Source organism: Suricata suricatta, chromosome 16 (assembly GCF_006229205.1).
Source record: "Suricata suricatta isolate VVHF042 chromosome 16, meerkat_22Aug2017_6uvM2_HiC, whole genome shotgun sequence".
Classification (NCBI taxonomy): Eukaryota; Metazoa; Chordata; class Mammalia; order Carnivora; family Herpestidae; genus Suricata; species Suricata suricatta.
Window position 1 is genome coordinate 48935256 of NC_043715.1, and position 12671 is coordinate 48947926.

General features: G+C 49.5%; 2 protein-coding genes across 4 annotated transcripts in view; one reads left to right on the plus strand and one right to left on the minus strand.

Moving 5' to 3' along the window:
- The window catches only part of FBXO46 (F-box protein 46), a 15463-nt gene extending 10787 nt beyond the window's left edge, over window positions 1–4676 (minus strand). For all 3 annotated transcript variants that reach the window (XM_029925652.1, XM_029925648.1, XM_029925651.1), the window contains exon 1: window positions 4594–4676. The gene's annotated coding sequence lies outside the window, so the exon portion shown is untranslated. The remainder of the gene's footprint in view (window positions 1–4593) is intronic.
- The window catches only part of BHMG1 (basic helix-loop-helix and HMG-box containing 1), a 33136-nt gene that overhangs the window by 5141 nt on the left and 15324 nt on the right, over window positions 1–12671 (plus strand). The window contains exon 2 of the mRNA XM_029924317.1: window positions 7838–7908. Within this exon, the coding sequence (XP_029780177.1) occupies window positions 7838–7908 (71 nt within the window). The remainder of the gene's footprint in view (window positions 1–7837; window positions 7909–12671) is intronic.

The following is a 12671-nucleotide window of genomic DNA, read 5'->3' on the forward strand; positions in this document are numbered from 1 at the left end:
TTTATTTATTTTTGATACAGAGAGAGACAGAGCATGAGAGGGGGAAGCGCAGAGAGAAGGAGACACAGAACTGAAGCAGGCTCCAGGCTCTGAACTAGCTGTCAGCACAGAGCCTGACGCGGGGCTCGAACCCACGGACGTGAGATCTGACCTGAGCTGAAGCCGGAGACTCAACCGACTGAGCCACCCAGGCGCCCCTGTTATTTTTTTAATGTTTGTTTATTTTTGAGAGAGAGAGCGCAGGTGCGCACACGCAAGTAGGGGAGGGGCAGACAGAGAGGGAGACAGGCTCCAGCTTATGAGCTGTCAGCACAGAGCCCAATGCCGGCTCGAACTCATGAACCAAACCGCGAGATCATGACCTGAGAGGAAGTCAGACACTTAACCCAGGGAGTCAGGGAGTCACCCTGGCACCCCCCCACCCCGCCCCCTGCTCTGGGATTATTAAGAGAAGGTGAGACTACATAGGTTTGGAAATTGTGGGCGGAACCAAAGCTTTTGTCTCTCTTTATTTCATAATTCGGAAGTGAAACTGACCTGAGTCCTTCATAATAACCAAAATATGGACGTGCCTTTGTTGCTGGCATCCCCCCATTAATGAAACAGATATTAACAGAGCAGGTACTGTGTGCCAGGTGCTTGTTCTGGGCCCTGGGGGTATGCAGGGAAAAAGAGACAGAAATCCTCGGCTTCCTGGGGCTCACATGCTAATTGGAGATGGCAACAGTAAAAATAGAGTAAGTTAAGTTCCAAGGTGCCAAGTGCCATGGGGAAACACAGTACGGCGAGTAGGAGGACTGGGAGTGGAAGTGGAAATTATGATCTTTTTTTTTTTTTTGGTTAAGTTTATTTATTTTTGAGAGAGAGAGACGGAGGGAGGGAGGGAGAGAACATGAGCTGGGGAGGGGCAGAAAGAGAGAGAGAGAGAGGGAGAGAGTTCCAAGCAGGCTCTGTGCTGTCAGATCTCATAAACTATGAGATCATGACCTGAGCCAAAATCAAGAGTCGAAATCAAGAGTCAGGCGCTTAACTAGCTGAGCCACCCAGGAACCCCACAGGGAAGGTTATGATCTTAATCGAGGGGTCAGGATGGCATCACGAAGCAGGTGACAAGGCAAACCTTTCAGAAAACTTGTACTTTTAGGAATAATATGGCATTACCAGAGCTGCTAAAAATATACCATTAGAAATTGTAGGGGCGCCTGGGTGGCTCAGTCAGTTAAGCTTCTAATTCATGATCTCGGCTCAGGTCTTTAATTTTTTTAAATTTTTTTTAATTTATTTTTGAGAGAGAGAGATAAAGGGAGACACAGAATTGGAAGCAGGCTCCAGGCTCCGAGCTGTCAGCATGCGCAGCCTGACACGGGGCTCGAACTCGCGGACCTCAAGATCTTGAGCTGAGCTGAAGTCGGATGCTCAACCGACTGAGCCACCCAGGCAACCCAGCTCAGGTGTTGATCTTAGGATCATAAGTTCAAGCCCTCCATTGAGCTCCATGCTGGGCATGAAGCTTACTTAAAAAAAAAAGAAAAAGAAAAAGAAAAAAAAGAAAGAAAGAGAGAAAGAAAGAAAGAAATGGTAAAAATATCATTGTAGGAGTAAGCTTTGGACAAGCACAGGCTGAAAAACACATTTAAGATTTTAAGAAAAGGCAAAATGACTTGGAAAGCAGACACATTTTCTAAGACGGACAAATAAAGGAAAGGGGGGGAGTGTCACATTATCTCAGGGGACCCAGATGTGACATAGGCACAGGGACAAGTGAGAGGCTGGCAAACTTTCCCCAAAACCAATAGGCTTTCAGAGAATTCACTGAGAGCTGAAGACAAAGGGTTAAAGACCCCTGAAAGCTATGACAAGCAGGCAAAGCTAGCGTGAGGGGCTGTGAATGACTCAGTAAGAGAAAACCCAAATGCGAAAAACGATGAAAAATGAGCACAAATGCCACCAGCATTGTGACAACAGCAAGCTCCCTAAGGGCAAGGTGTCAGTCTGACATAGCAGGTGGTGCTCTATCAACACTGGGAACTACTCAAGGAAGGAACCCCCATTTTCCGTAAGAGGAAACTGAGGTCCAGAGGGGTTAAGCAACTTGCCTAAAGTCACACAGCTAGTGTGTAATGGGGCCAGGATTCAAATCTGAGTGTTCCAGTTCCAAAGCGTAAGCTCAATAATTTTTTTTCTCGGGGGCGCCTGGGTGGCTCAGTCAGTTAAGCATCTGACTTCAGCTCAGGTCAAGATCTCACAGTTCGTGAGTTCGAGCCCCGCCTTGCACTCTGTGCTAACAGCGCAAAGCCTGGAGCCTGCTTCGGATTCTGTGTCTCCCTCTCTCTCTCCCCTCCCCCGCTCACACTCTGTTTCTCTCTCTCTCTCTCTCTCCTTCAAAAATAAATAAACATTTAAAAAATAATAATTTTCTTTCTCAAAAGAATAAAAATCATAAAAAGACCTTATACGTCGTATGCACTAAACATTTTATATATGTTACCTTATCTTCTCCTTACAAGAGCCCCATGGGTGGAATGTGGCCCCAGTTTATACGAGGAAACTTGAGGGCCAGAGTCGGAACGTCACTTGGCCAAGGCCACACAGCGGCAGAGGTAGGGATATGAACCTGGGCCTGAGGCCAACGCTCTTAACCATAAACTTTCCCATCAGAGTCAGAAAACTTAATGTGATAAACTTAGGAAGCCTCACAACAAATGAACCAAACTGTTTCGAGATGAATTACAAAGTTGCCAAACTGCCCAGTGAGGCTGGAATGACCAAAAGGTTGGGGGAAGAAAACAGAGTTGTTAGAAATATTTCCAATTCACTGAAATACCTGGAGTTGGGCCAGGCTGGCCATTGGCAAGTGAATTATTTATATTTGGCTGGCGATGGGGATGGGAGTGGGGACAGATTGAGTTTCTGAGCACCCCCCTTGGGGAGGCGCCCTTGGACATGGGAGCCCAGGGGTAGTGGGTGGGACACAGAAAGAGTGAGATACGGGGGCAATTGTGAGAGAAATAAAAGGAGGCAGCCTCACCGACGACTCCCTCACTGGTCCTGTCTTCCACCTTCTCTCTCTAGTTTATTTCCCACGCTCGCTCAAAAAATATAACTCGTGTGTACTGAGCACTTACTCCAAGAACTTTATGTGCTGACATCCCTGAACCCTCTAACCTTCCTATGGTTGCGGGTCCCATTTCATAGTTAAGAAGAAGTCAAAAGACTTGCCCAAGCTCACACAGCAAATGAATGGGAGAACTACAATTCAAACTGAAGACTGCCTCTGTTCCCGCGTCTCTGCCCTCCTCATGGCACTTCAGTACAAGGCAAAGGGACTAAATCACAGTGGTGAAAGCAGATTCTGAGCCAGTATGTCTAGCTTGGAATCCTGAGCCTAACATTTAATGCTGGGTGACATTAGGGAAGTTGCTTAAGTTCTCTGTGCCTCTGCTTCCTTTCTGTAGAATGGAAATAATAACAGCACCTACACCTACACCTTTAATGCCAGAATTAAATTAGTTAATATGCACAAAGAGCGAAGAGAAGGACCAGGCGCTTTCTAAACCATAAATGTTAGCTGTAATCCACTGGGGAGAGCCCCGGCAAGCTTCTTAGCTGGGATATTCCCAGGTCAGGGCCAAGTTTTGAGAAACTGCCTCTGGAGTTGGACTGATAAGGAGGGAATCCATTAGCACAGGTGACCCAGTCACATTCCTGGGGTGGGGAACTTCCCACCAACAGCTCTGAGACTGGGGACTTAATTGCGAGAGGGTAACAATCCTAAGAAGCCTCCCCTCTTCTCACTGGCAAGTTGTTCCCACAACTCAGATAAGGGCACCAAGTTTCAGAGAAGGGAGAGTTGCCCAGGTCACAAAGGAGTGACTGAATAAGAGATCTGAATGCCAATACACGTCGACCACTACACTTTTTGAGATCCCGCTGGAGAAATGAAGAGTGCAAAAGGTTCTTTCTGTGGCTCTTTCTGGCCAGCTTCTCCTAGTTCTGTGCCTGTCCAGTTTTTTGGGAGTCTCTGGCTGGTCTAGGCAAACGATCGCTACATCCAGGCGCCTAATCTCATGCTCTCCACCCATTCCCAGTACGGTAGCCTAACTAACACACCACTCTACCAGTGATTTCTCTTTCCACCACCTCAGCTTGCCCTCCTGCCCCCAATCCGATCTAGAGGCCCCAACCCACCGCAGTCACAGCTGGCATCTCTCTCGGAGACTAGAAACCCCTTCATTCATCTAGCCCTGACTCCCATGCTTTTCCGCATCCCCCAGGCTACTCCCCTCAAAATTGCTCCCTTCGGGGCCTCTGCCGGGACGCCCAGCCCCGTCTCCAACTCGGGACTCCCTACCCCACCTCGGAGCTCCCTTACAATCAATCCCAAGGCTCGACTCTCTCCCCACCTCCAAGACCCCTCCCCAGCCCCCATTCTTCTACTACTCCCTTCGGCTCCCATTTCTCCCAGACTCCTCCCCAAAGCGATCTCTCCTCGTCCAGCCTCTTCTTTAGCCCCTGCCTCTTCCTTCTCGCCACCTGGTCCCGAACCTCCGCCCCAGCTTTCAAGCGTCCCCAGCCCCCGCTCGGGGTTCTCACCATCTCTCAGCGCCGCAGCTCTTCTCGGCTACGCGGGTTTCCCCCACTAGCTCCTCTCCAGCCTCCCCTTCCGGGTTCCCGCCCCGAAGCCCGCTGGGAATTGGAGTCCGAGTGGCCACGGACTACACCTCCCAGAAGGCAGCGTTATCAAGCTTGGAGGTGGAGAAAGGAAGCAAACTGGGCGGGCTGAGGAGAAGATCGACTCTAACTCCCAGGAGGCGGAGAGGGCACTTTGCGGCGCAGGCGCAGAGAGAGCCCCGCCGCGCGCACTGGGAGATGGAGTCCAGCCTCCTCCATTTTGGCCCGGGGCCCTTCGAAAGAAATTCTGCAAATTGCTAAGAGACGTTTGTGAGGGCTGGAGAGTTGGGCACCTTTACTTATACTAATTAACATAATAATTAACAGTGCCTTGTACTTTCTCCGACATTTTCCCATCTCCATCACCACCACCTCCCAATTTTCTAACCATCACCTTCTAATTTCCAAATGATCAAATTATCATCGCTTCTCGGGCTTTTGGCTAAGATCAAGTGTACAAATGATCAAATTAAGTCTTCGAAGGAAGGAAAGCCCCACGAACTAGGAACTAGTCAACATCGTAGAAGCCCCACGAGGACAGGCACCTTTTATCTCCTTCAAACACCCAGGACAGTGTAAATAAGTGTTGTGTAAATACGTATTGCGTACTAACCATGTTCCATACATCCTGGATACAACCCAAGTATTAAAAAAAATTTTGGGGGGACGCCTGGGTGGCTCAGTCGGTTGGGCGTCGGGCTTCAGCTCAGGTCATGATCGCACGTTCGTGTGTTCGAGCCCCACGTCAGGCTCTGAGCTGTCAGTAACAGCCCAACACAGGACTCGAACTCATAGATCTTGACCTGAGCTGATACGCTTAACAGACAGAGTCATCCAGGCGTCCCCAGACAACCCAAGTGTTGTCCCAACTTTGTAAAAGTTAAGGCAAAAAGGGATTAAACCTCTTCTCCATGACAATACAGCAAGAAAGTGATTGGAACTGATATGGATTGGACTCAAGGTCCCTACTCTCCACTTGGTCGTCAGATCGCTTTCCCTTAAGCTGTATTTTGCAGTCCAACCTCACAGGCCATCAGAAAGAGCTTTCTAAAAGAGTGTTTGGTCTATCAAGGAACATATATCTTCGTGAGGGGAGCTGCTACTGAAGACCAATTCCAACGACCCTCCTCTTTGAATCTTTACTCAGTTTATCCCTCTTTAACGCAGCCACTGCCTCCCCAGATGCTTAAGGTCGCTGAGCCTTCCTGCCCGCACTGGGAAGACCGCAGCTAAATTCTCCACCTCCAGCATGATCCTTGGCACAGCGTACGTCTTCATTGGATATGCACTGAAGGGAAGAGGTGGTTTGAAGGCCAGAAAGGACACTGGCCAGATCTTTCTGTGTTCCTGAGAGTTGGCAGTTGGGGAGACTCCGCCTCCTCAGGACCCCGGGGGTCCTGGACTTCAGCAATCAGCTGAGGGGGCGTGGCCAGGCGGGGGGCGGGGTGAGGTCGGGGTGGTGGTGGAGCTGGCTGTGTGCTGATTGGCGGGCACTTTGGCGCGCACAACCAAAGGCACAGTCTGGAGGCACGAGGCACGCTGGAAGCCTGGGCCCTTCCCCAGGCGCGCTTGCGCATAGCCCCTTGCACCCTGCCGTTTCGCCTCTCTGTCTCGTGCCCTGCACACTTTGGCGGGAACTGGTGGGGGCGTGGCCTGGCCTCAGGCGCTCGCTTCTGCTCCCTTCCACAGGGAGCCTCGAGCCAAGGGGGATTCGCGTCCAACCCACGTCAGGTTGGGGGACGCAGTGGCCTGAGGCTCGGGCGCGCACAGCCAGCCTCCCAGGGACGCGCGCGCGAGACGTTGTCTGATTGGGCTCCTGAGTGTGGGTCCTACGTGAGACCAGAAGGGGGGGCCTCACGCCGTTTTGCACGTCCAGAGGCAGGTGCTGGAGGCTGAGGGGAGCCAACCAGAGTCACCCCCATAGGGGGAGCCCCAGGGGCCGCTCAGGAGCAGCACTCAGTGATCGAGGCCTCCCTCCCGGAAGTTCAGGGAGACAGGAAGGCGGATGCGCCCCGGGTGCTCGGAGCAAGGCAGGCGATGGGCAGCAGAGCGGGGGTTTGGCTTTCAGGCTGGGCCTAGGTTTGGGGGTACAGGCTCAAGTGTGAGATACTGAAGACTCTGAAGAGTGTTGGGGCTTTCAGATACGGATCCGAGCCCTGGGCTCTCCCGCTTTGTATCTGGATCTAACTAGTTCTGGAATCTGAAAGGGGGGAGGGGATCCTGTGACTAGAAGCTCCCCTGTTGGAATCAGGCGAGCCTGAGGGGATGTTGAGTTCTGGGGTATCATTTGGGGGCCTAAGGTCTGCTTTGGGACGTTTGAAGCCTTGGTATAGATTTAGGGTCTAGAACCTCAGTATGGACTATGAGGTGTGAGATTTCGGGGAGGAAGTCACAATGTGGCACTCTGAGGATTAAATTTCAGGGCCTGGAGTCCCCACGTTGATTAAGGGGTGTCAATTTTGGGACCTCTATGTGAGATCTCAAGGGTGGGGTTGGGGTGGGCGGTTTACATATGAAGGTCTGAGTGATACTTCCAGGGTCTAGAGGTCTTTCGTTTTGGATCCGAGGTCACTGTGGGTGACTCTGGTTGGCTTTGGGGGCTTGGGTTTCTTCTTTTAGGGTCTGGGTGCTCTATTAAGGCTTGTGGTCTGTGATCTTAATTGGATTGGGATTGGGTTTCATTTGGAAATCAGAAGTGGACAGTGTAGGGGTCTAGAGTATCTGAGTGTTAGAGTTGAGGGCTGATAGGTAAGGGGGGGCATCTTTGGGGGTTTTAGAGCTTCACTCTGAGAGTTTAAAGTCACTGGTGTTAGTGTCTTAACATCACGGTCCAGAGCTCTCAAGCCCGTTTTCAGGCTTGGCCAACTGACGGCTCACTATTAAGACCGAAGTTCTGAAGTTAAAGTTTGGGAACGTGTTTTTAGTTTGAGGTGCCGAGCGCAACTTGGCCCAGACTTACAGTTTGGGATTTGTGGACTTCAGTTTAGAGTTCAGGGGTTTGAATTTGGTCTCTGGGCCCGTATTTGTGGGGAGGGTTGGGGACCCTGGGGCTGTCTGAGGGCTCAAAGGAACGACATGGGGGAAATGAAGGCTGCCCACCTTGCTGCTCATTCCTCCTGGGATCCCAGAGGTCACTAATAATTCCTTCTGTTTCCCCTCTTTGCAGATGGCACATTCCAGTAGACACCAGAGTTCCCCCGAACGGCCCAAAAGCAGCCGCCTGGGTCCAAGTGAGAGGTAAGGGCTCTCCCCTGCCTATCTCCCTGATAGCTTAGGCCACCGTCCTTGAATGATCACAATAATGTTCACTGTTTGTCAGACTCTCCCCTAAGCCCTTGGTTTCCATGATATTCTTTAGTCCTTACAACTCCAGAAGGAAGTATGGGTGAATATGACCGCCATTTTCTTTTCTTTTTTTTTTAAATATTTTTATTTATTTTTGATACAGACAGAGACAGAGCATGAGAGGGGGTGGGGCAGAGAGAGAAGGAGACACAGAACCGGAAGCAGGCTCCAGGCTCTGAGCTAGCGGTCAGCACAGAGCCTGACGCGGGGCTCGAACCCACGAACGTGAGATCTGACCTGAGCCGAAGTCGGAGGCTTAACCGACTGAGCCACCCAGGCGCCCCGACCGCCATTTTCAAGTTGAGAGAACTCTGACGTGGCTGCCAGAGATGGTCTCTGAGGCCCTTGGAGGCTTTGACAATCTGAGTTTCTTAAATGCCCGCCTTCCTTTCTCTGTTTTCCTGTATTCATTTATCCGTCAAGAACCTATCAAGTATCTCGTAGAGGGGATTTTCACAGCAGATTGAGGGTTGCGTCAGGTCCCTCCAAAGCTTATCCCCACAGTCTCCCCAAATGACTAACTGTCCATCCATCTCTCCATTCGCTTATTAACTCCAAAATTAAGCATCTGCTCTGTTCAGGTTCTCTACTTAGGTACTGTGCTCAGAAGGAGCACTGTGAAGAAAATGAAGAATGCCTTTCCCGCTGCCCATTCCTCCTGGAATCCCAGAGATCACTAACAATGTATTTCTCTTTTCCCCCTTTCTAGATGGGGGGGTGGAGGGGAGGTGGGTGTTGGTCATGGTATTAATAAAGACTCTTAGTTGCAATTTAGCAGAAACCTAACTAAAACCAGCTTAAGCATAAAAGGAGATTCTTAGGGTCCTTTAAACAAAAAATTCAGGGGCATCAGGCTTGGCTGTTTCCAGGCAAGGAATCTGCCTCTCTCGGCTTCCTTCTGAAGCAGGCTCTCTCTCTGAGGGCAAGATGGCTTCCAGCAGCTCCAGATCCATTTCCTGCCAGCTTGACAAGCCCAGCAGGGAGTCTCTTTCCAGGACCCATGGATTCTGATTGGCCAAAGTTGGGTTATGACCCCAATCCTGAACCAATCACTGTGACTCTTCTTAGCTGGACCTTAGTTCTGTGCTGCCTCTTGGAGGGGGAGGTTGGGGTTTGACCTCTCTGGACCAGTAGTCTGAGAGTGGGGGAGGGGTGGTGCCAAAGGAAATTATTACCAGACAAGGGGGATTAAATGTTGGTCAACCAAAAAACAACAATTTTAGCAACCTTCCACCCCATTCTTCAGCATCCCTTATCCCTAGAAAATTCTGACAAAATTACCTTCTTTGTCCACCTTCTGTCTGTAACATTTTGTGAGCACTCTCCATGTGCCAGGTGTTAGGCTCAGCACCCTCCAGGCAAAACTTTCCAGCCACCTCCATTTTATAAATTAGTTAAAAACAGCCTCACAGAGGGGTGCCTGGGTGGCTCAGTGGTTGGGTGTCTGACATTGGCTCAGGTCCTGATCTCACGGCTTGTGAGTTCGAGCCCTGGGTTGGGCTCTGTGCTGATGGCTCAGAGCCTGGAGCCTGCTTCGGATTCTGTGTCTAACTCTCTCTCTCTCTCTGCTCCTCCCCCACTCATGCTCTGTCTCTCTCTTTCAAAAATAAATAAACATTAAAAAAAAAAAAAAACAGCCTCAGGGAGATTAAAACATTTGTCCAAAGTCACACAGCAAGTGGCAGAGGTGGGATTTCAGTCTAACTCCATCTCATTCAAACGCTGGGGCTTATAACCAACTATTAGGCTGCCTCTGTCCCACTTTGGGGCAGCTCTTACTCTTTTTTTTTTTTATGTTTTTATTTATTTTTGAGAGACAGAGAGAGACAGCCCGAGCAGGGGAGGGTCAGAGAGAGAGGGAGACCCAGATTCCGAAGACAGGCTCCAGGCTCTGAGCTGTCAGCACAGAGCCTGACATGGGGCTCGAACCCACGAACCATGAGATCATGACCTGAGCCAAAGCCAGCTGCTTAACCGACTGAGCCAGCCAGTTCATTTTTTTGCTGAACACTGACTTAGTGCTGTTCATTATTCTAGGAGCTGGGATATGGTCAGAGAAACGCATGACTTTCATGGGCCTAGGCCATGTTGCCTTCTTGAGCCCTTCCCTCATTAAAAACATATTTTAAATTGTTTTTAACTCTTAAAAATGTTTATTACAATTTTTTTATTTAATGTTTACTTGTTTTTGAGAGAGAAACAGAGCACGAGTTGAGGAAGGGAAGAGAGAGAGGGAGACACAGAATCCAAAGCAGCCTCCAGGCTCTGGGCTGTCAGCACAGAGCCCGAAGCAGGGCTCAAACTCATGGACCATGAGATCATGACCTGAGCCGAAGCCAGATACTCAACCAACTGAGCCACCCTGGCACCCCCCCAAAACATACTTTAAATTATAGTTTACAACAACATCGGTATAGATTTTTAAAGAAATTAAAACATTTTTAGGGCACCTGGCTGGCTCACTGAGTGGAACATGTGACTTCTGAACTCAGGATTGCAAGCTCCAGCCTGATATTGGGTGTAGAAATGACTTAAAAACAAAATCTTTAAAAAAAAAAAAAGGAATTAAAGTATTTTTATGAACCCTTTTAAAAGTGTCACCAGACTTATGCACTATACTTATTGTACCTAATGGGTAAGTCAGCATGGGATATTACAATTAATAAAAGAGACAAAAATCCCTGCCCTGTGGTATTTATAATAAAGAAAGAAGATTTCAGATTCTGATACATGACATCGAGATGTGGTAAAGAACGTGTTTAGTTAGTTCAGTTGGTCAGGAAAGCCTGCTCTGAGGGGGTTATATTTAAGCTAGGTACTAAACAGCAAAGGAGAAAACAGCCATACAACAATCAGGGCAAAAGAACATTCCAGGAGGAGGAAATAGTAAAAGCCCTAAGGCAGAGAGGAACCTGGCGGTTTAGAGAAAGGTCAAAAGGACCCACGGGGATGCAGCGGGCTGGTCCCTGAGGACCCTGGGGGCAGAGCTGGAATTAGCAGGTGAAAATTATAGACACTGCGAGGAAAGAGCTTGTCTGAACCCCCAACTATCCAGTGCAGAAAGGGGCAGCCTTGGGAGGAAGCGCCCGGTGCCCAGAGGCCCCTGGAGGCAAGCCCAGGTCACACCTGTTCTGGACAACTGCCCAGGAGATGGCAAGGTTTTGTGATGCCTAGTCACCCTTCTTCTCTAAGTTTTTTTCCTGGAACTTCTGTGTTTGCAGGCAGAAGGCCCTCTCGGTGCTTTGCAAAACCCTGAGTGAAAACGCAGGGACTACAGTTGATAGGGAACTCTTTTTCCTAGGCATGGTCAAATAACACCTTGAACCGAAATAGGCCTGGACGTTTTTTTCTTCCTTGCTTTCTGTGTTGTTTCTCGCTGCGACTTCCAGGGGCTCCTCCAGAACCGAGGGGAAGTGGTATGCAAAAAGTAAATATCGGGGCCCAGCAGGACTTTAGAGGTCAGCCTCGCCCAGTTTTCCTCCAAGGATAGAACGCCAGACCCCCTAGCCCCTCAAAGTTATGGTTTCTACCGGGAAGTAACTTGAGACCAGAGATTTGTTTTTGCTTTCATCCACTTGACTAATATGTATAATTTTCTGTATTCATAGCAGTTTTGAGAGGGTACACTAAATATGGCCTCCCCTACCTAACGCCCTTTCATGGCTTCCTGTTCGTCTCCGGATAAAGCCAAAACTCTTCTGTACTATGAGCCTCTGTGGCCCCTATCTTCTCCAGCCGTGTGTCACCCGACAAGACCCCCTGCTTTCTGTGCCAAGACACTGGCAGCTTTCCTTTGAGTTCTTTATGCTTCCTCATGCCACAGGGCCTTTGCACATGTTCCCTCTATCTGCAGTGTTTTTGCTCCCTCTTCACCTATTCATCTCCACGCATCCTTCAGAACGGGTTCTGGCCAGGTTTCCTTCCTCGGGGAAAACCTCATAGATTAGATCTAAGACTTCTGTGACAAGCCCCCCTAACACCATGCAGGTGTCTTTGTCTCTGTCAGGGCCAACTTCCTGGGTGTGCAACTCGTGCAATTACAGAGCCCTGTGCTTGGCAGAGCCTGACGTTTGGTTTGATGCTCTGCTCTCACCATCTAGAAATTCTTAATTTTTGAAAAAGGGGGCCCCACACTGTCGTTTGCAAGGCTCCTCTCCCCAGTAACTTGTGTAGCTGGTTCTGGTCCCAACTGGAGTTTTATGTTTCCTTGTGTGACAATTAAAAAAAATTTTTTTTAATGTTCTTTCATTTATTTTTGAAAGACAGAGAGAGACAGTGCGAGCAGGGGGGGATCAGAGAGAGAGGGAGATACAGAATCTGAAGCAGGCTCCAGGCTCTGAGCTAGCTGCCAGCACAGAGCCTGATGCGGGGCTCGAACCCATGAATGTCAGATCATGAGCTGAGCTGAAGCCAGATGCTTAACCGACTGAGCCACCCAGGCGCCCCCCTTGTTGACAATTTGATTAATGCCTTTATCCCTGACTGTACTGTGGGCTCTAGAAGGGGCTGTATTTTGTTTTTTATACTTTTAAAATAAAATTTATTTATTTATTTGGAGAGAGAGAGCAGAGGAGGGACAGAGAGAGAGGGAGAGAGAGAGAATCCCAAGCAGGCTCTGCACTATCAGCACAGATCCCAGTGTGGGGCTTGAACCC